Source organism: Molothrus ater, chromosome 7, assembly GCF_012460135.2.
Source record: "Molothrus ater isolate BHLD 08-10-18 breed brown headed cowbird chromosome 7, BPBGC_Mater_1.1, whole genome shotgun sequence".
NCBI classification, from domain to species: Eukaryota; Metazoa; Chordata; class Aves; order Passeriformes; family Icteridae; genus Molothrus; species Molothrus ater.
This window is the reverse complement of record NC_050484.2, coordinates 21,987,349-22,011,010: the sequence shown is the minus strand read 5'-3', so window position 1 is coordinate 22,011,010 and position 23,662 is coordinate 21,987,349. Positions and strand designations below refer to the sequence as shown.

At 38.8% G+C, this 23,662-nt stretch overlaps 1 protein-coding gene across 1 annotated transcript in view; it reads right to left on the bottom strand.

Moving 5' to 3' along the window:
- Window positions 1–21,689, bottom strand: part of PLA2R1 (phospholipase A2 receptor 1) — a 37,138-nt gene extending 15,449 nt beyond the window's left edge. The window contains exons 1-17 of the mRNA XM_036387083.2: window positions 21,554–21,689; window positions 18,201–18,584; window positions 15,774–15,941; window positions 14,514–14,687; window positions 13,252–13,365; window positions 12,463–12,606; window positions 11,254–11,442; window positions 9,722–9,879; window positions 8,237–8,344; window positions 6,581–6,693; window positions 4,455–4,624; window positions 3,295–3,497; window positions 2,857–3,002; window positions 2,291–2,375; window positions 1,787–1,919; window positions 1,342–1,377; window positions 770–927 (exon numbers count right to left, since the gene is read on the bottom strand). Coding sequence (XP_036242976.2) covers window positions 770–927; window positions 1,342–1,377; window positions 1,787–1,919; window positions 2,291–2,375; window positions 2,857–3,002; window positions 3,295–3,497; window positions 4,455–4,624; window positions 6,581–6,693; window positions 8,237–8,344; window positions 9,722–9,879; window positions 11,254–11,442; window positions 12,463–12,606; window positions 13,252–13,365; window positions 14,514–14,687; window positions 15,774–15,941; window positions 18,201–18,584; window positions 21,554–21,689 — 2,619 coding nt within the window. The remainder of the gene's footprint in view (window positions 1–769; window positions 928–1,341; window positions 1,378–1,786; window positions 1,920–2,290; window positions 2,376–2,856; window positions 3,003–3,294; window positions 3,498–4,454; window positions 4,625–6,580; window positions 6,694–8,236; window positions 8,345–9,721; window positions 9,880–11,253; window positions 11,443–12,462; window positions 12,607–13,251; window positions 13,366–14,513; window positions 14,688–15,773; window positions 15,942–18,200; window positions 18,585–21,553) is intronic.
- Between the last annotated feature and the right edge of the window lie 1,973 nt (window positions 21,690–23,662).

Below are 23,662 nucleotides of genomic sequence, written 5' to 3'. Positions count from 1 at the left end.
AGAGCTTTTCTACCCAGAACCAGATGTTCTTTTAAAGATTACACTACAATATCCCTTTACATTACAGCTGTAGAATTTTGTCCTCAGTAAGGCAGACAGAATATTTTCATTAATTTTTAAAATTGTCATTATTTTGGTTTTACTGAGAACACCTAAAAGGAAACAGACTCAGTTTCTTGGGAATTAATCTGCTTGTGAAGCTATTTCTCACTTTCAAAGCTGTTTGTTACATCAGAAAATTCTAGAAAAATTCTGCTGTAAACCAGAGGAGGAAATTTAGAGGAAAATGTCTTTTTTCTCCCCATATAAAAATCCATAGTCACAAGGGGGGTAAATTCAGTAGACATAATACAAATCTGTGGACAGAAACACTGTTGGAATGTGAGAAACCATGATGGCTTCCCGTGGACAGAGAGGGGTGGGCAGAGAGGGATGTACACCACACATGAAACACACTTTTCTCTTTGCCCCCAATTACCTTCCCAGCTTTGGGATAGGAATCTGGCTTTTGCTCCTCTTGGGTCTTTTGAGGCAGATTGATCAACCTGCTCAATAGTAGAGCTGATTCTGCAGATTTGAAATGTTATTGACTTCTTAAGCTAAATAGGGCTTCAGGGAGAGATATGGGAAATGAAGACAGCCAGAAAATTATTTCTAAAGTAAAATGTCTTTTAGATTCTACCTGGAATAACAGGAGACAGATTCTCTGTAAGATATGACAGAAAATAGCCTGAGGGTTTATTTTTTAAAAGGGGTGTTTTTTTCTTACCTTCCTTATTTTATTTTGAATAAAGGTTTGTTCACCAGAAGAATTTACTATTGCCAATCCACCACGAAGCCAGCCACAGACAAATTTACATGTTTCCCATTCTGCAGGGCTGACATGGAAAAGATATTCTGCTCCTTGATAGTATGACCAGGGCAATTCTAGAAAATAAGCAAAAGAGTCAATGGTGTGCAGGGGTAAAAATCTCATTTCAAGTCTCATCTTTTTTTACCCCCATGGTCTGCCTGCAGCTACATGTCAGAGGACAAATATACCACAAGGAACAGCAGAACCATTTTTAACATATCAATTTGTGGTGACAAAAAATGGACTATGAGGTTTTTTTTCCCTAATACTCTATCCCCTGAGACTGCAGTGATATCAAGAGCAGTATCTGATGCTCTGGTATTCCTAAACAACAGTGGCAGATTTGATCTCTAACAAATAGTTCCTACAGAGATCCTTACTGTAAATTTTCAACATAGAATATTTTAGTTATTTTATTTTTAAGAAGGCTTAAATTGTATGTCTAAGTGATATTGTTTCAAGATGAAAAAAAGAAAATATTTTCATACCAGCTGTGTACCAAACTGGACTCATTGGTTTGACACCTGCAAAAAAAGCCCAAAAACAAACCAAAAATCATTAAGAATATTGCTATTCTTGTTCAGGGATAAAAAAGGGAATTAAACATGGAATTAAATAAAATAATTGCCACACTCACTAAAAAATACAGTCGTTTTTATGAAGAACAACTTTGAATGGGTATTTCCAATTAACTGGTAATCTTGCTATATGACTGTTGACATTACATCTGTTAACTGAACAACAAGTGGAATAACCCATTTGGGTTATTCCATAAGTGGAATAACCCATTTAGCTTTGCCATGATTCCATGCAGAAGACCAGTGAGAACTCCAGAGGTGGCTAAAAAGGAGATTTTTAGATATTTTTTTCTTTGTCTCTACTGAATTGCAAGTAATGTGTGTAACAGACAGTGCATGATAATTAACATTCTACCTTTTGGTATTTTGCATATCCATTCACGCTTTTCTTTGCAGTGTGCTGGAAAGACTGTTCTGTTTACTTTGAACACACCACAGCTTCTTGAGTCATCTTCAACATACTTGTCCTCCAAAAATGAAGATACAACCTGAAAACAGCACATTCATTCTCTTTCACTGACAGCCCAAGATGAAGCATTTAGAAACCTCATCATGGAGAAAAAGGAAGGATTTAGACATGTGTGTACAATAGGAACAGCTAAGCAACAACTAGAGGACTGCCTAAATTATGATGGTAAAATACAAATAATAGGGTCCATAGTCACGGTCTCCCGATGTCCTGACCAACTCACTCGTATCAGACTTCTTCTTCATAAAAATAAGGGAATAGCTATGAAACCTAACAAATTTTGACATGATTAACAGCAGCTGCCCACATCTAAAAGCCTTTGCCTTGGTTCAATGTATGCTCAGATGTGACTTGAAAGGTTACTGAAAAACAGAGTAAACAGATAGTTACAGGTGTTCTGTCAGACCACTGCCACGTCCCTCCAGAAAGTGCATTTCTTTTATTAAATCCAATCCAGAACTGTCTCTCTTCTGTTCTATAACAGAAACAAAGAAAATAACATTTCTCATGCACTTTTTCCTTGGCCATTTCAGAAATAATTTTTCAATAGTACAAATACACATATTAATTTCTTCTTCAATTCAATATATTACTCCATAATACGTTTCTTAACTTTTTAGAATTCTTGAAGTAAACTCTTGCTTTCCCACTAAAATGTTAGATTATGTTTTACAAGATGAAAACATTTAAAATAGGATTAAAATGGTAGAACCTCCATTTCAACAAGGAATGTTAATTCACAAAAACACCACCTTGACAACAACAGCTGCTCAACATTTACCACAAAGATCATCTTCAAAAAGAATCACATTGAAATGCTGCTGATGCATTTCACTCAATTTTTAGTTCATGTTAGAGTAGGGACTTCTTTGGACACTAGCAAAGAGGATGGAATAATGTCAATTGTAGATTAGTACAATTATGATAAATCTTGTTGGTGTTAAAAATATATTTACCTATCAAAAATTGTATATAATAGATTGTTTAAAAATGTTTCTTCATAGATGTGGCTAAAACTAGCAAGATGGGCTCCAAAATCTCGACATAATGCTTCTGCTTCATCCCATGTTCTTCTCATCAGAACTTTTTCATTGTGAAATATCTGCAATAAAATAACCATTGTCATAAATTTAGTTTGTTTTAGAGAGCAGTTTTTTCAGAAACCCATAAAAATCAAATATTAGTCACAGTTTTTCCTAACCAAACCAGGTAAATTTCAAGCAAAGCTCTGATTCTTGTTACTTTCTTTCACTTTCAAATGCAGTGCAGGATGGTAACAGGAAACTTTTGTTTGTTGAGTCAAAGAAATAATGCCTCATCAAAAATGTTTTAGGAACAGCATATTCTTAAGCTGATGTAGAATCAGAAAAACTCAAAGCAAGTATGACATGTACCTTGTAGCAGTTGAGCAGATTAGGTTCTGACTCCCATCCAAAATAGCAGGAACTCGAATATTTTTGAAAAGTAAGCTCAGGTTCTTCATAAGAATTGACTTTTTGCTTGCACAATGACATGGCTTTGAAGTTCTTACAGCTTTTCACCTCCCAGTAACCAACAGGGTGCTGCCCTCGCATAGCCACACATCCTCCAGAATGACCTAGACATGGGAATAAGTGCTGAATATCAGAATAGAACATCTGAATTCTGTGATTGCTTTGGTCAAGTTGCTGTTTTGTTGACATGGGTTTCTGGATAAAAGCTTAATGAACTTACAAAACTAGCAAATTCTTTGGTAAGCAGCCAATTTATAAGCCTCTCTTGGCTGGCTTGAGCTTGTAAAATGAAAAGGACAAACAGTTCCTCTCACAAAATGCATGAGAAGAAGTGCAATTGAAAATATTACTTTTGCAAAATGCACTAGTAAAGCAATACATGTATAGAGTCCAAATCATTATTGAAATGGATTATCTTTATATCTCTATTTTCAGGTATTCCTTAGTGGTTTATGTTTCAAAGGTTGAACAACTGTTGAACATTTTCACTTTTGTTCTTGATATTTCCTAAGAATTACTATGAAACAAGCAAGATTAAACTCAAGGGGAAGAAGAAGAAACCTCCACACTGTTATTCACAGAAATGTTTCTGGCAACCTCTGGCCTATTTTTCATATAGAACACAATTTTCAAACTGTGACTGTTACTGAATAAGATTCATTACTTTTCTAGGATCTTTTGCTGGGAGTCTCAGAAAGCCCTTGAAAAGCTCACGAAGAAATGTATGGAAAGCATCAAGTTTGGTTTTTGACGTTCTTTAAAAAAATATTATGTATGCAACAAATGTATTATAGTTCATAAAGGAATGTATGAAAGACACCTCATGGGAAAAGAAAAATTTCAGGGATTAGCTGTGTCTGTAGGGAGAACCTGACTGTGAGCAACTTCAGGTTGTGGAGCCAACAGCAGATGCAAATTTATCTCTCTGCTCTCCTGGCCAAGCAGGGAGGAAAGGACTGGGACTCTTCAGTCCCTGCTAAGCCACTGGTGCTGTGGAGAAGAGAGCACCCTCCCCAGTTTCCATTTCCAGCCACTGCAATTTTTACCAGCATGCTACTCACGTGGTTGGTACTTGCTCCAGTTTGTGTAGCTCACTGAGTGATTCTTGCCTGCTGTACTGAGCCAAAAGTATTCTCCTGTGTTGTTAAGGTCTTGCAATCCTATCCAAAAATAAGTTCTCTCAGATTCTGCCATGTTGCGGATCATGCTGTTGATAAAAGCTTGTTCAAACCTTAATAAAATAATCAAAATAAAGGTAAATTGATATTTCAGTGAATATCTCTCGTGATATCATTTAAATTTTCTCAGAAGAGAAAAATATAATGGATGTACTTAATTTTCTTTACAGAATGCTGTGGGGAACTTGAGGTATAAGTCTGTACCCCTATTTTTTCAGCACTTGAGCACATAAAAGAAACAGTAGAATCAGATCTTAAAACCTCAGTGCTTGAATTGCAAGATGTAAAGACAGAATGTATTAATGATGCACAAATTAAAACAAGAAACTCCAGGTATGAAGGAAAAATGTTAGTGGGGTCTGAAAAGGCTCCAGAAGAAAGAAAAGAAAAACCTCTGCACAGAAGTGTCCTACTGAAACCAGCAGATACACAAACCAGCACTAAGAAACCAGATCTGAAGGACCCAAAGCACCAACTGAACTGACTACAAAGAATCTTGCTTTCTTCACTAAAGTTATCTAAGAGACATGCACCTTTTTGCAAGTTATAACTGCTGCGCATAGTAATCCAATTTTCACTTAAATACAATTAGTTCTGATATAATTGTTATACAAACTCAGAAAATAATGGCTAAATATAAGGATGACATTAATGCAAAAGATGGAATGTAACACTGTGATCAGTGTTACAGTATCTGTAACACTGTGAGGGACTCCGAACTTGTATTTAATTTTCATTTCCTCTTTTTATGTCTACTCTCCTTCCTGTACAACTTACTATCTCATGAACATTTTAGGATCAGTAACTGAAAAAGTTTTGCAGTTTTCACTCCAGAACAACAAACCCCAGCAGTAATTTAACAAAACCACTAAACTAACATGCTTTTGCTACTCCTTGCTACTGCTGCTAACTGGAACTGGGAAAAAACGTAATAATTAGTGATGGCTACACCAAGAAGTGAAAAAATAAAAATAAAAAAAGCAGAAAAGAGAAGACATTATTCTAGTGATGCGCAGCATGCCTACAGCTCCCTACCACATTTGAGCTGCCAATGCTCAGCTGCAAGAATTTGTCCCTTATTCCCCCTGAAAGGACCTTTGTCACACTACAGCTCAGTGCTGCACACCCTGTGCACAATCCTGGAACCACTGGGCAGAGCAAATTCCCACTGATGTCAATCTTTATGTAGGGTAGCCAGTGGTTTCCTAAAATACCTACTGACTCTTTATCTGATTGCTGAGGGTTACTTTCCCTGGTCTAAAGGGAGTAGATATTTCCTCCTTGTATTTTTAGGGTTTGGGTTGTTTTTGTTTTTTTTGTTGTTATTTAGGATTTTTTTAAACTATAAATAGGCAGCAGTCACAGTATCGATGTAATTTATCTATTAGTATGTCAAACTTTAAAGAAAAGCCATCATGAAGGGTGAATAACAAAGGAAGCAGAGAAAACTCAAACATCTGGACATCTACAGAGGAGAAAGCTCTTCCTAAAGCTGGAATAGAGGCAAATAAGCACAAGGCATGGGAAAACAGCAACAAATGCTTTCAAACATTTACTCTCTTACCCTATTTGCTGAGAAACCACATAAAATTAATACATAAATAGAAACATTTATAAAACATTAATTGATTTGGATTAAAATTTTATATTTATCTCATTATAAAAATAAGTATATTTTCATCTTTCAGTACACTTTTCAAGTACACTAATAAAGTTTCTCAAAGATGTTACATACCCCTGCAGCAAGCATTTTCTTTAGATTTCTGCATGCCCAAATGGGCACATTGCTGAAAGTGTTTATTAGCCTAACAATTGCTTGTTATTAAATTTATTTTCAATTAAAAAGTAAGGCAAAGCACACCTTTGATTTCAGCTGATGTTAGTAATTATGCTCACCCCTCAAGCAAATATTATTTCACAATGGTGATATGTTTTGCCATGCAACGCTTTATAAAGTTAGAATAGTTCTTGTTAGAGGTATCTTCACACTGTCTAACAGCATTAACTACCTGTTGGTTACTGATACAAGTGCAGATGGGCAGAAATAACCACTGGAAGCATGTTCAAAACTTCGAGGGGTACTGTCGATTTTGTAACAATATCCACCATGTCTTTCCCATCCCTTAAAAGAAATGAACATCATTTTATGGATTATTAATTATTGTATAGTTGTTAAAAACTTGGCCCCCTTTTGTCTGATGATTCCTGGCATCCCTGTAGATCTTTTCTTTCCTACCATGGTTGAAGAGCAGTAACCCTCAAGATCACTGAAAATGTGGATATCAGATGAGCCAGAACACTGTGTCCATGGTCAGCCTGCCTCATTTCATCTCATTATTAGTCTTTTACTTCATTCACCCCTGGGTGTCCAAGAGACACCACCTGGACTGGTGTAAGTTCTGCTGGTGCGAGCTCATGCAGCATACCTGCCTGGATTTATGATCAACTGTTTTAAATAAGCAAGAGAATAAAGAGATAATACATTCTCTCAGTTTTTTGATTAACTGAATGTAACTTTTTTCACATTAGAAAGAAAAGGATCAAAGCCAAGGGACTGTAAGAGGGTTCAGCAAATGTTTTTACAGGGTGTGAAACACCAAGAAGCCGAAATTTATCCTGAGTAGAAGTTGCCAGAGTGGGTCAAAATACTTATGACCAGTGGCTCAATACCTTGAGACTCAATCCTGAGGGGCACAGGACTGAGAAGAAGTTGAAGTGCTGTCAAACAAATTTCCTTACACTAACAATACACAAAATTCTTGAGTGACAAAATACATTGGTCCAAATGAAATAAATGCAGTCACCCTAAACTTCTGGAAATTTTAAGCTGGAATCAAGTAGTAATGTCCATAATGGTATGACAAGAACTCTGGATCTGGACACTACATCTGGCAAAAGACTGCATCTGACTCCGAACAGTTCAGTTGCAACCTTCTTATAATTCAACTGAACTGGCTGCGTTTCTTCATTTCCCAAGAAACAAAAGAGGAAATTTTAAAAAAGGAAGACAATTAGCTAAATAATAAAGCAGCTTAGAAAAGAGAGATTTTTTTTCCCTCCACAGTTTTGAATATAACAGAAATTCAACAAGTTTTCTCTTTCCACACTGTGAAAAGGAACTGATGGCAAACTAAGTCATACTTTAACATTCTTCCTTTTACTACCAGAACACAGAGCCTAAATGCCTGAAAATATGATACAATCTCCTAGTTAGATAGCTGTGCTCCTTCCCATTTGTGTTTGAAAGCAAATGTGCAAGTTTCTCCGAGTCAATGAAACTGGTAGGTTTTCACCCTGACATTCCATTTCAATGTATGAAAACCATGTGTGGGACGAGGCATCATATAACAGCCATTATTTGCACAGATGGTGGACAAAAGGGTTTCACTTTTGATCTAGAAAAAAATAGGAACTTGGGTCACAATCACTGATGAAACAACAAGCCATGAAAGGCATCTTGTGAAGGCTTTTGATCTTACATTAAAATTTAGTTTACATACTTTTAAAGCAAACAATGTGATTTTTCCAAGCAAAACATGCATGTCCTTAGGATGAAAAACTGAAATTATCTATTTGCATCCACATGTTCTGTAGCTGTATTTAGAAGTTACCTATATAATTCTATGTCATTAATATAGTTCTAAAACAACCACAAACCCACTTACCTCTGGACAATTTGATTCCAGTTCAGGAGAGACACTATTAAATTGCCCTGTTTTTTTGCAGATATAGAAAGATTTGTCTTCACAATTTTTAATCCTCCAATGTCCCTCCTAAGGAATAAAAGAGAGTATATTCCATATATACCGATATTCTCATGCATATCTATACAAATATTAGATCACTCTCTCTCTTCCTCTTTTAACCTTTCACTAAAAAAATTTTTCTCACCCCATTTACTTATCCGTAGATGGTCCATTTATTTCTACCAACACTCTCAGCAGGACACCCCAAATCAATCACACAAATGGGTTTGTCTCTTTGACTCAGTCTTCAGGATGTAAAGCATCTTAATTAATTAACACCACGGCCATGCCAGAGCACTTTTCTTTCTGGCTATCACAGTTCTTTGTAAGATTAATCTCTATATTTGAACAGTCCTTACTCAAGATATTACAAACTGTGTATCATATAATTTTCACATATCTGTACATACTGGACATACATCAAAAACAATGCTTGAAAAATTTTATCCCAAACCTACTTTTTCCTTGTATTACACACTTTCGTTTATTTGTTTACACTTGCAAACTGAGTAAAATATTACTTTGGAATCTAAAATCCCCCATTGATCCAAAGTCCAATTTTCTGCTTCCAGTAGGAACAGACTTTTCTCAGTCACTGTAATTGTCTTGGTTTTCTCCTGAGTTAAAGACTGTAACCTACTGGACCCACTACTGTAGAGACAGCAGAAACCCTTGATACAGTTTTCACACTCAGACAAAACATATTTTGCAAAAAAGTTTTTAAAATTATAGTGCTACTTATGCAAGTCATGTATTAGTGAGTTTAAGAGCTGGTAATTGCAAAAGTAAAGTAAATGCATGACCACATTACAAAAGAATTGACACTGCCATGAATACCAACAAGATAGGACAGTGTTGTTTTAACAGTACTCCCTGTTTTACAAACCCTGACTGATCTGGTATCAGTCTCTCTATCAATCAATCTGCTATCAACTTCTATACTTTCATGTAGACCTAGACTATTGTTTTGAAAGACACTCCATAAAATTTATAGATATTTACACAAAGATAATACAGGCACAGCTGACAGTTTTTCAAAACATAAATTTGAAACTTTCAAGACCAGAACTCATGCATCATAAATTATGATACACACTACTTGGATTTTAAATTACTTTATCAAAATACCCACTCATATTTGTTCTCTTCCACTTGCCAAGCTTTAAATATTTAGTACTTTTTATTTAACATAAGCTCTAAATCTGTGATTAATTTTCTGTGCATCAGTACTGCAGAATGCATTGGTTTCTAAAGGCTGTACTGCATTTATCATAACATGAATACATTAGGAATCAAAAACAAAGTCATACTCCAGGTCATGGTTTAAAAAAGTATGCACAGCAAGAAATAAAATTATTATGAGCTAAAATAAAAGTGCCTAATTCTTTTAAAAAGAAAACTTACAGGTCCTTGTGCCAAAACACAGAGTTGTCCTGTTCTTTGAAAGGTGTTAGGTTCTTGTCTGTGCCAGTTAGAGAATTTTGCTGGGGTGCTATCTGACCACTCAAAAACAACAGGGGTGTTATTACTGTATAATCCAATCCATGTCTCTGTTACATTTTCTGTAAAAGAATTAAGTGAGTTCAGATTTTAATGGTGAAGTGATAAAGCCTGTTTTTCCTCTAACATGACACCACCATTAAAAGTTATTCATAGGATTTTTATAGGAATGTCCTTCTTTCAGGAAAAAAATAAAAGCTCTATAAACTTAGGAAACCTTACTGATGAGACTAGGTTCTATTGCTCTTGAAAGCTAACTCATTTCAAAAATAGAACCAACATACATGATAATATGCTTTAAAATCCTAAAAAATACAAAGTAAGAGCATATGCACTTTCTTGAAGTGTATGGGGAAGAAAAACTGATGTGGGAGTGAAATATTTCTCCTATAATTTTCCATGCCACACTCAGCTTTAGGATTCTCTGAGAGCTATATGGTCCAGTGACAGCACAGTTGTAGCCAGTGTCTAACAAATAAAGGAGAGGCAAGGCTTGCATTTTGATGTAAAGTCTTATTTTACCAGCTTCTACAGGAGAAAGAGCACTCAGGCTTTCAGGCATGTAAGCCTTTCTCCTGAAGAGAAGCCTGAACAGGCTGGAGTGAAGCAGCAGACTGAAGCTGAATTCAAGGTGAGAACAATTACATATATCCATTTTACATATATCCATTACAGCATCCCTGCCAACAATGGTATTTGTTATCTATGGAGGGTCTTCATGGAGGTGAGGAAGATGATGGAGGTTTATCTCCTAATCTCCACATGACACTCTGCCCCAGCTCTGTGAGAAAAACTCACAACCAAACTGTGCAGCTTTGCCAGCACACTGGTGTCAGTGGCAGGCAGAAAATACTCACTTTCCTTTGCTGCTGATATGAAAACAAAAGTATTGGCATTGCTGCATCAAAGAGCTTTTGTTCATTAAGTTCCTTGTGCAATTGTGCTGCCTCTCAGGACAATGTGAACCAGCAGAAGTGCTTTGATACGCCCTGCTGACATCAAAGGGGACTCTGCCCTCACAGTAATAGCAGCAATTTTGCAGAGTGGATCAGGCCAGCTTGCAAGCCAAAGATACACTGAATTGGTTGTGCTTCTAAGCACAGCTCTAGTATAAGGTTGATGACTGAATATTTTGCAATAGTTTGCAAGGAACCAGGCAAGAACAGGAAAGGACAGAAGCTAGCATGTTTACTATGGCCTCACTGTGTCTGCTTCATGGAGTCGTATCTTTATTTTAAGAATAGTGATTGGAAAAGGTGTCTATGCATTTTTAAGACTCCTAGAATGGGCATGCAACATGATTTCTTTTTTTGTAAACATCATTTGGGTGTGCCACATAATATAGTGCTTAGATGGTTCCAAGTTAAAGAGCTGCACAAAAGAGCAGCACAAAATGCTTCAAGAAACACTTGCACACTTAAACTCCTCAAACTCACCACTTTCAAGCAAGTTAAGGAGCAGCTCTTCATCTGCCATGGAGGACACACTAATGAGCCTGCTATTTTCTCTTTGGCATGAGAGAGAAGCATCGTTCCAGCTCTTGTGCTCTTTATGAAGTCTGTAGCAGTTGCGATTGTGCGGGTACCAGCCAGCGTCACAACGAGTGGCATGATACTGCCAGGTATCTTGAAATGAGCACACCAAGTTCATGCACATTAGAAAGAATTGCCAATCTTATGCTATGTTCATAACACATTCAGAGATTGTTTCTTAACCCTAAAATGTTGAAAACAGAGTTTTCCAAGATGACTTAAGGTGGCCAAAACACCTGCTCTACAGATCATCACCTACCAAGCAAACTGAAATTTCTTCCACTTTATTTGATGATTGAACTGTTTGGGCTGCTGGACTAGTGGCAAAAACTAATTCAGTTTAAAACACAGTTTATCTCCCTTATTACTTCTGAAACTGGTTCAAAGACAGATAAAGCTTTTTCAGATACATTACCTACAGAAAGTTTGGATAGCCTTGCTTTATTATCTGAAAAAAGCTGCTAAACTTTCTTTAAGTTACTAGGAAGGAGCTGAACCTATGCAAGTAGCTCATATAAAACCAAAAATTTACATAAGTAGCTCTTATAAAACAAAAAATCTATGTTAGAATAAAGTAAATTCTGTTTTTAACTTTCTTATAGAACAGAGAGTCATTCTGAGTCATTCTATGCACTATATATCCTTTACTCATTGTATAAACACTTGAAGTATATGTACAACACTTTTTGGCGTATCAAAAATACAGCACATCATAAAAAACCCTGCAAATTTTGTGCTACATTTATACATCTTTCTTTTCTGTGTGGCACTGGTTAATTCCATTTACACTGAAAACCTATTTTGCAACTTAGTATGTCTCTTATTGTAATATAAAAGAGAATGAGCATACTGATGGTGTAAGGAATCAAGTAAATGTTATTTGTATTAAAATTGTTTGTTCTAAGACTCTCAGCAAAGAGTGCTTTGTTTTCAAAGACTGAATTTAAACAGAAGAAAGTGTTATTACATCAGTTAAAGTAAAATGTAGTCAACTTAAACTAGCAAACCCACACATTTACTGCAGGTGCAGCTCTGCTGTCCTTATAGTCAGGTGGCTTCTCTTGCTCTCCTTGCACCCCCACAAACAAGATACAGTAACACTGACACACTTACCCAGTGTTTCATGCTCTGTCTTATTTAAATATTTTTTGCATACAAAAGGCAATCCAGATTCACATAGATAACTGTTCCAGCCATACTTCAGTCTTGGATTAATCACTGCACAATGATTTTCTTTATAACGGTTATCAGAGATATCTGCAAACACATTTTTGAGAAGCACAAAATTACAAAAAAATCAGTTCTTAGTTGTAAAATGGTGGTGTAAGGTTCTCTGCAACTTCTTGAATTAATGTATAAACAAGCCTGCATACCCAAACTTCTAGTAATATTATACCAGTACTATGGACAGTTGAACATTTACCATTAACTACATGTGTGGCAATGCCTCCTTGGCTGCTACTCTCAGATGAGAGACTGAAACAAGCTTGAGGGTCTATAATTAATTGTGGTGGACAGGCCTCAAAATTAAGCGAACCAAGCCACGAAACTCATGTTAATGTGCTTATGGTAATTACAGCTTGTTAACATAAAAAAATTGAAACTCCTTTCCTCCATGAAAGTAGCTACAGTTTTTAAATATGTAACAAAGCAACATCTTTAAAAGTACAAAAGGACAAGACCATTACTGCTTTGAAGAGACAGATCTCACTTGATGTTGCATCCCTAGAAAGGCTTTCAGTTCATGAATATGAATAAATATTTCTAACATAAAGAAGTGCACTCATTCACTTAATTCAGCTTTCAAACATAGCTGTGGGAACAGCAGTGCTGTATCAAGCTGCAGTTATAGAGAGCATATAATTATGCTGCTATAACATATGCAAGAGGAGCATCAAGTACTTGCTCTCCAGTTCACAAACATCAGTGGTGCTCCATCTGACCACTGCCAGCCAGTGTCTTCATCCAGGCGATTCAGGCCCATCCACAGCATCATGTCTGTGGAATTTAACTGCCCTGAAACAGAAAAAACAAACAAAGTCATACTGCATGCTTTCCCCAAGCTTTAAAATATCTACAGGCATAGACCTGCTGTCCTGACTTGTTACAATTGGAATAAAACAAAACTTCAAAGCACTCTCCAGAAAGTTCAGGCTGGTTGGTTTTTTTTCCTGTCCTTAGAAAAAGTAACTTGCTCTGTTAATCAACACAGAGATGAAAAGGAATAAACTGAAACCTGAAATCCTTCAAAAGCCACTCATTCTGCAAACCCTTCCTGCATAAGTTGTTGCTGGCCTTCAAAGTTAAATCTAGAACAAGCAGCTACATAAATGCTAGCCTGTTTACATAAACACTAGCCTGTTTCAGCTTTTCATAAACCAAACAACTTTCAGAAACCTTTACAGCCTTGCAGGCATATCAAAAAGCCAATGAAATATTTTTAAAACTTCCTGTTAGCTTATATCCTTCAATTGAAAACCAGCAATAGTGGGAAGCAATGAAAATCTGAGGCAAAGAAATCTGAGGCAACCTTTGCATCAGAGCTCCACCACCCATTCCTCCACTTGATTTTCTTCACTCACACTAAAACACCCATGAAATCCTTGCTTTCAGAAGACTCACAATTTGTGTGACACATTTACTCCAAGGGGAAAAGCAAATTGCTTATCAGAGAAGGAGTAACATGTATTTATACAGCTGGTATTTTTTCCATACAGGACATTTACTTTAAGCCTGTAGAAATGTTCCTGTCATTCTCATTTACTGAAGTCCAGCTTACAAGGAAAACTTAGCAGGAGAAAGGGACACCAAGGTAGATTGCAGAGAAGGTAAACACATGTATAACTCTCCAAAGTAAACCAACACACTCCCTAACCACAGCTGCAGGATGAATGGGAATCTCTGTGGGGAAGGAGAATTGAGAAAATGACACCCTCAAGTAACACCACCACTTCTGCCCTTCAGTTTATTTAGGTGGGAATTTACCTTCATCCTTGCTCTTTCAAATAGCTCTACTGAGGTGTGTTACATGACACAGCCCCACAAGCAGCAATGGGAGAGACATCACACAGGGTATTAGGCTTCAAAACTTACCCCTTTGCACAGGTAAGGAGGAAATCTAACTACAGGTTTCCTACAAGGTGCCCAGAGCAATGTCTACTCACTGCTTAAGTTACTTATGTAGTCCTGCTCCTCGGGGTTGGTGACACTGAGCAGGTCCCCTCCTTGCAGCTGACAGGCAGCCCGAGCCTCAGGCCAGCTCAGCACGGATGCCAGGTTGAACTGGTAGCAGATGTGTGTCTTGGGGTTCTTCTTCCAAAAGATGTCACAGCCACTCTCTATTCAAAAACAGACTTGTCACCAGCTGCCCAAGACTCCAAACCAATCAGAAACACAACAACTTGAAAAATTTAATTAATTAATGACACCAGCATCCCAAAGGAAGCACAATTGTGATCACCTTTTCTGTTACTTAGTTAACACAAATAGGAAAATAGGGCACTAATGAAATAAAATATTGCTCCAAATTTCATATGGTAGATAAAACACTCAGGAGCTGATCTGCAGCTGATGGTGATTTTCACAACTCCCTTGAAGCCAACACAGCTACATTTTAATTCATTCTGGCTAATCATTTGTTTCTAAAGCTGAACGTTGAAATATTCAAACTGTGAACACCTCACCGAACTTGTGGCAACACTCACTGGATCTCCTTGGTCCTTCTACTCAAGAGAATAAACTTTAATTAAAAAGGATAAGCAAGGCTACAAATACTATCTATTTTAAAGGCTGCCCAGAAGTACTCACTACAAAGACACATTTACAGCTGTATTCAAGATGCTTTGGAACACAGATCTGAAATGCAGCTTGAGCAGGAAAGGCTTTTCCAAACCACTTCTACTGATAGAAGACACTATTGCTTACTTACACAAGAAGCTGAAATATACACAAAGATTATACATCCAAAATTTTTTCAACAGCAAGTATTTTTAAAGCTGTTGCTTTCTAGTATTTTAGGCCCAAGACATATCCAAGCAGTGCACAGAAGAAAAGGAATGTGCCAGATGCAAGGCAGTCCAAGCAGAAGGTTACTTTGCAAGAGCAGTCCTTAGGTAAGGTGTTCCACATAAGCTGCCTGCGTATCACTAGGACAGAGGGCTTTGGCTGCAGGGTAAGGCCAGTGGACCCAGAATAAGGTCCTTCTGCTGGTCCTTCTGCTGGTTTTGCTGTTGTGATGAGGACTTTGAGTCTCAAAGGTCAAACAATAAACTATAACAGATTTGCTAAAGATCTTCCTTTGTTCTTTTTAAAAAGACACTCCCTTCTAACAGAAGAGAGGTAATCCAAAACCAGACTGTGTCCTAGTATTACTAACAAAGAACCAACTCATGGAGGGGGGAGAGAGAAGACAAGCAACATCTTACCAGCATTTGGGCAAAACCCCCATTTTTCATCTTGTTCATAGTGAGTTGTTGTGGCACACCACTCAAATTCCTTTCCATCTCTGGTACACTCATAATACCACTTGTTGTTATATTTAAATGGAAAAACGCATGGAAAACCAAAAGAATTTCCAAGCAAGGTGTATGTTTCTGGAAAAGAAAAGCAGAGATTAGAAGAACGCAGACCACAGAAATTTTTTTTGCCCCCATATGTCATTATTCCTGTATTTAGCAGCAGTGATAAAATTAAAATGTCTAAAATGACTTTTAAATTTTAATTCATAATTGATAACGGCATTACAAGTGTGAGCAGCATAATTTCAGTAAACAAAATGTGGAAATAAGAACTTATGAAATTTGTCACCATGAGGTGCATTCCTGTAACTTACTCCATTTACAAAAAAAAAATCCCCAACAAACCAACCAAATCTGATCAATTAACACAAAGTTACATTTGTGTTACATCTGCATCTACATTTCAGAACAACCACATAAAACAACAATTAGTTAGATCAGTACACACTCAGATGCAAATTCTACTTATTTATTAGTTTATGACAGAAGAGTAATTTAACATTATTCCCCTGCTTCTCCCACTCTTTAGAAAGTGGATTTCTAATGTGTTTTCCACTCTCTTTGTCATTCTTTGGGAAAGGAAATTTATAAGACAAAGGAATATTAAATAGACTTTTTACTTTTCATCCTGTGGAGAATAATAACGTAGCTAAAGAATTGATGCTCCATACATTGGTTTCCACAATCAATGCCTAAAAAATATTTAAATATTTTCCTACTGTACTTTGAGGACCAAAATATTGAGAGAATGCAATGCAATTGAAAGCTGTAAAAGCTTTACCTCACTGAGTGCCTCCTAAACCTCAGAGCTTCTAAAAAAGGTCAAAGAACCACAATCACTCTTTGAATGAAATTGTTTATCAAAGATTCCACATTGATAGCTTTAAGACCAAAGTCCTTCAACTACAGAACCAATACATACTGCCAGGTTCCTAGAGGTTTCTAGAATTAATGGCTGGCTGTGCACTTATAAAAGAGCAGTTTACACATTGTAAATCCCCTTCTGATGTGAATGAACAGAAAATACAAGGAACAAGTAAAAAAATAAATCAGGATTGCTTTTCTGTCTGCCTGCTACCATGCTGCCAGCTACAGAGGGATTATCTCAGTCCTGGCAAGAAACCAAATTCAATTACTACAGACCTCTTACCACAGTTACATATATTTTAATTTTTTTTTTTTTGAAGGTAGCTATCCCTCACACCCCTTGCTTGGTGGACTAACAGGCTGGCTTGAGCCTTTGCATGTGTGTAAGAAGGTATTTGCATTGTAGTAGAAGGTGGAAAACAGAACCTAAAGAGATTTTGCCAACACAATTCAACACTTTGGTCCTAAAACTAGGCTAGAAGTACCTGCCTAATGCTGATCCTCTCCTCACCTCTCTGAGAGGTTGCAGTAATAGGGCTAAACCAGGTCTACTTTAATCTCACTGTGTGTACACAGCAAATGTGTATGACTTTTCATGGGTTTATATCTTTTCTGTCTGGTCTTAAGTATGAATTCCATTAGGTTTTAAAAAAGAGGCTGGGCACTGTAGTACTTTCCCAGTTATCACAGGTCTCAAAGAAGGAGTTTGGTGAGAGCAGAGGCTGAGCTACATCTACAGGGGAAACCACTAAGACCAGATCTGGAACCCAAACACCCAGTTCAAGAGGGGAAAATCAACAGCTTCAGTCTGAGACAGTGTGCAAACATCAGGCCTCTCCCTCTTACAGAAATGCTGAGGAAGGGGACAAGGTTCAGGCTGTCTGCTGCTGTTTGAAGTCAGTGGGTTTATCTTAGTCCTTAAACCTAGAAAACTGTTCAGGTCTGCAGACCTGGATCTTGATGTACATTCTTACACCTTAGCTGAACAGCTACACACTAGCTGAACAGCAGGATTTATCAAACTTCTGATCTCTGTTTCAAAGTTTGGCACATTCAGAGTCCAGGTGCAAAATGTGGCACACACTGGTCCATGAACACTGCAATTACAGACTGATTTTCAGTGACAGGAACTCCAAATAATTTCTTATCTCTCTTTTGGTTTATCTGATAATGGAAGATGCAGCACAGGCAACAGCAAATCCTTAGTAACCCTTTTAATTTTACAGGTGATTTGAAATGAGCATTTCCTGGTTTGGAAGGATACTGGTGGGTGTGGGGGTCAATTTAACAAAAGAATATCAATTGTGTGGTATGCTCATCTCAACCACTGCACATAAAAAACCCCACAAACTCTGAGGCCCAAACTGCAATAGAGACTGGAAGGGGTCATAAGCACCTGATCTCCCTCCAACAGAACTTCTGAAAATTTTCCCATCTAACACTTCTATGACAAAGTTTTATTCTTACCTTGGAATGGGTGTTCACAAAGGTCTTCATCATAGGACATATACTGTTTCCATTGACAAGTAGATTTTTTTTTGGCCACAATATATTTACTGTTTTCAACTGCTAATTTGAATTCTGACACACCAACTAACTCTTTTCCATCACAGTTCCACCACAATGAGTATTGGGTTGAATCACATTCAAGCATGGTTAGTGGCTGCTCTGGTTTGCTGATGTTCAGCCCCAGACATGTGCTGCTGCCTATGTTGAAAAGACGACGATTGGACACCCATTTCCATAACATCTTTTCTGAGAGCTGACCACAGTCTTCCAGAACAAGGCCACCTCTGTCCACTTTAATGCACAAGCTGGAAGTTTCACTCTGGATAATAAATATTCCTTTATCTGCAAGGGGAAGAAAACACAACAAACTTTCAGTCTGTAGAATTCTGCAATTGATTAAATATTATTAAAAGACAGATGTTTTAATTGCAGCTACTTAGGAAGAAAGCTGAAAATATCCATCAGAATAACTGACACTCCAAAAAACTAAGGAGTACTGGTCTAATTTTACTGCCAGCTGATTTTTGTAAACATGTAGGCTACTTGCAAGCTCACAAAAATAAAACCAGATAATACTTCTCAAGCTGGATAGCCAAAAATAGCCTCAAACAAAAACAAGAGGTGCCCAAAAGCATCAGTCACGTTTAAAGAAAAAAGCCACTGCTCACCAAGACAGAGTAAAGGTCACAGTAATGGAGAAAAGGTTTAAGTAATACAACAAGTCATGCTATATACTGCAAAATGATTCCCAATCTAGATGGGAGAATGCAATTAAAGTAAAATATAAATATTTTAAGACTGACATTGCCATATTCTTTCTTTACTCTGCAACTACAGAGAAAGAAAGAAAATGAGTTGCATTGTCAACAGACACAGGAATAGCAGGACTTATCTATGCCATTAGAACTGGTGGCCAAGGGTTAAAGTATGCCTTTCCTATTTGATACATATTGTTCAGCCATCTGTGACTACCCTCCACAAGAGCAGATGTTGTGGAGCTAGCCTGACATCCCAGATTTTTTGGAATCAAATAGAAATTCACTGGAATATGTGACATCATGTTGTAAGTATGTGAAAAAAGTCAGCTGTTTAATGTCTTGGGAGCAAAAGTTTAACTGATCATATAGACTGAACAAAAGAGGGCAGATGAAGAACTGGAAATCAGCAAAATGTAAGCCTGTAACAGCTCAGCTACTCCATTTGCTCAGAAATCCAATGGTAAAAACCCAAGGAGTTCTGCTCACATTATATGTGAGATATTTTATGCATCAGGAGATTATGTGTTGAGAACCTGAGCAGCACCTCTGTTCTGCCTTCAAATTGTGATAATTTCAAAGTGATAATTTCTGGCATGCATACTTTCAAGTTTCTGTAGTTCACTACACCTAGCATACTGAAGCACTAAATATGACAATAAAAAATCCCTCTCAAATTGGCACAGCCCACAAATGAATTATGAGATGCAGAGGACCACTCAGATGCTATGTCTAAGTTTAGTGCATAGAGCTTAGGTGTGGCCCTAAAAAAGGAAGATGTTTCAAGCAGCACCATAACAGTGCTGTCTAACAACCACACAGGAGATCAACTCTTCAATATAACGTGCATACAACAAGCAGAACCGAGAGGATATGCATTATGGAGAGGTTTTTGGTCACAGATTCTGCATAGAACACATTATGACTTACAGAGAGGTGGCACCACAGATTGTGGCACTGCTGAGAGTGGCTGTTTCCCCCATAGCTATAGAGACTGGCAGTCTGATGGAGCAGGAGCAAGCCCTTCTGACTGGCAGCTGGTGAAAACCAGTGAAGTTTTGCAGTTGGTACTGGTTTCACCCTTCTTATCCAACCCACTCCTCCATAGGCAACACAGGTGTCCCTTTTGTACATGGCCAGAAGTTTCTGCCTCTCATACTATGGGTATGTCTTTTCCACAGCAGTCTTATCTTTGCTGAGCAGAAAATACACTGCTAATTTGCTAGGTAACTAAAAACTGGGATATTAGCACTAGTAAAACCTGATTAATAAGGTTAATTCACCAGGATACTGGGATCCACATGTAGATTGTGAGTTTGAGGAAGTTTATCTATATCACAGCATGCAGCATCTCCCAAACAGCGCCTTCCTGGGATGGGGGAAGCAAAACCACAACCCAGAGGTGAAGGATTCTCAACCTTTGAAAGCCTTTATCTGTAAGGCCCTTAAGAGTTGCAGTAACTGCTGAGAAAAGATAAAGTTCTTTCCCAGTGTACACAAGTAACCCATCTGGATGATCTCTGTGAAAAACGTCCCTTTTTCATTCTGGGGCAACTTGTGCCAAGAACAGCCAGACCATAATTCTTGAGCCCCCTTCCAAATGTGGTTTCCATTCCCCACATACAAAATGCAATTGGCAAGAGAGCTGTGCTTGCTTGCCTGAAGACTGCCAGGAAACAGCCAGCTCACCACAGAAGTAAGACATGAGAGATGGCAGGCTCAGTGACAGCTCCATGAGCTCCAGCTCAGCTCTAAGTGGGGCAATGAGACAACTGGAGCAACATCAAGCCTGGGAATGTCACCAGGCTCACCTTTTCTGAGCTTGCAAGGCTACACCATTCATTTCACAGCTGCTCACACAGATGGGTTTTGTTACAAAGCTCCTGGTGTCAGGGAGAGGTCTGTGCCCAAAGTCCTGCAGCTGAAGAGCTGACACGGAGCTCTGTGGCCCCAGAGGACTCTAAGAGGAAAGGAGATAATCTATGCTTTAGAAACTGAATGGGTGAAGGGAAGTCCTAAGAACAGATCCACTTCTCTGCATCCGTGCCCCTCCACACAAGGACAAGGTGACAAGAAACCTATTCCCAGAGAGAAGCCTGGAGCTGATGTTCAGCCGCAGATGAAGAGCTAATTGCTGACCAGCACCTCCAAGTTCCTGTTTACTTGGGCTCAATACAGCTAATCGGGAATAAACGGCTGTAACAAACCTAGGCGAACAAGATAGCTTCATTTCCTTCCTCCTCACCTCCCATTTCCTTCCCTCCAAAGAAGCAAAGAGAATTGCTTATGTGATAATAAAGGAAGTAACAGGATTTATTGGAAATGAGAATAAAACTATCGCTATTCTCTCCGGGTGCACGGAGGGCGGCGGAAAAAGGAGCAGTGAGGACGCCAAGCAGAGCCAGCGGGGCGGCCCCCGGCCCCTCGTCCCGGGGCGCCCGGCGGTGCCGCTCGGCGGCAGGCTCGGAACGCCCGGGACTCGGGGCTGTGCCCGGGGCCCCCGCCCGCCGTGCCGCTCCGCTCCCCACCCCCGGGCCACCCCGAGGCGTCACTCACTCCGCAGGGAAGGCACCGCGTCCCGGCCGAGGGCGGCGGCGCCGCGGCCGCCCAGCAGCAGCATCAGCAGCAGCAGGAGGAGGAGGAGGAGGAGGAGGAGGCAGCCGGCCAGGAGCCGCAGCCGCACCGCCAGCATCGCCCCGGCGCTGCGCCCGCCCGCTGCTGCCCCGCTCGGCTCCGCTCAGCCCCGAGAGCGGAGCCGGCGGCCCGGCCCCGGGGAGGGCAGAGCGGCGATCCCACCCCGGCGGCGAAGGAGGGGCGGCCCCGGGGGCGGCCCGCGGGCTCCCCCCGAGAGGCTGCGGGGAAGGTCGCGCCGGGAAATGCCGCTCGTGCAGCTCGGGCCGTCTGCCTACGTCAAAACTGTGGATTCACATGGACAAAATACTCTGTAATGACTTTATTTTCCATCTGAAAACACCTACTTTCTTTTGCCTGTACCCCAACTACTTTTATCTTAAAAAGAACCAGAAAACATATAGAGACATTGGCGGTGGGAGGCCACCGTCAGCGCACTCCGTGCTCCCAGGTTCGCTCTTCTGTACCTGAACTGTCCCAGACCCCACTTGGAGACTTGTTTTTTGCTAGGTCAGCTTTGACTTCGAAGTCATTTTATGTTTGGGCATGGGGAAAAAGAATTGCCATCTTCCATTTTGTTCGTCTCTGTATTCAGAATATTTGCAAGAGCTGCCCCCCTTGGGCTGAGTTTCAGTCTTGCAGAGTCAAAAGCAGAACCTCTTGGATAAAAATAGAGTAACTTTAAGGGAATCCACAGGACTGTTTATTTTTAATCTGCAAAAAGCATGTTTCTGGTGTCTTCTATATGCATAGCGGACAAGTAAGTATATAAACATGTACATAAGTGTAAAAAAAATAGATGCAGTGCTGGAATCGAGACTGTTCCCCCCATGTCTAATTCAATCATGATAGAAGGATAGAAGAGAAGCCTCTGGGCTTGGGGAAACGTCTTTCTGTTGGTTGGTAGAAGAAGGACTTGAGAAGCACGAGAAAACACTTAGAAAGAAGTAGATAAGTGGAAGAGTTTCTCCCCATTTAACAAATGATAGAAGTGTCTGACAGAGCAAACAGCAGGAAATACAGCTGCAGAAGTGGGTCTCGAGTGATCTGACTTTGCAAGGCAGAAGGGCTGTAGCTCTCAGGGGGCTGTGGTGTCACTCTTCCCAGGAAAGCTGCAGCCTTCTGGAATTTTCAGATTCTGGGAGACAAGCTTGTTAATGAGCCCTTTATGAAATCAGGTCATTCAGACCTGTCTACATCTCTTCAGAACTGTGTGGCCACTGCTTTGAGTACTGAGCTCCATAAAAGGGCTCTCTTGCTGGGTCACACTGAGAAATTCAGCTCTCTTCATGATAGAACAGTTAAAAGTAATAGTGCCACAGAGCAAAAATGAGGCTGCTGGAGGAAGGAGTCACACTTCAAGTGGATTTTTCTGCTGATTTCAGCAAGATCAAAGTAATCACATTCTAATTATGTATTCCTAATAATTATCTTATCAAAGTATTTTGTAAATATTTTGCTAAATGCAAATTAGCAATCTTATTAATTCTAAGTAGTCTTCCTTGCTATTTTTACTTGCTATCGACTTCTTTCTCTTTGAATAAACAGCTTTTTAGTGTCCTCAATCTATTTTGTTCTCACCAAACTGGTAAATCCTTTCTAGTGCATACTGACCTGGCTATTTATAGCTAAGGTATACTTATTAATTTAAAATAATAAGAATTCTTGGCTGGAATAATGGCTTGTAGATCCAACATGACTGGCAACATTTTCTGAAGTAAAATCGATAGCAGTTAATAATACCTTGCTCATTAAATGGTATAATTTTCCAATTTTTGGGGATGGGGCATTCAGGTTTGAGGCTTTGTCTGTCGTTTTTAAGGCATTTGCTGTATTGATTTGGCTTCTTTATTTTATTTTCTGTCTGGAACCCACTTTCTGTAAATATTTTTTCTTCATTTCTTTGTTAATGGCCTGTTCTCTTCCTTATTGTGCATACACATATACATATGTAGATATATATATATTTATATACACATATACACTTGTTTGAGCTTTGCTATTTAGGTACTCTCCACAAATGTTAATTCCTTC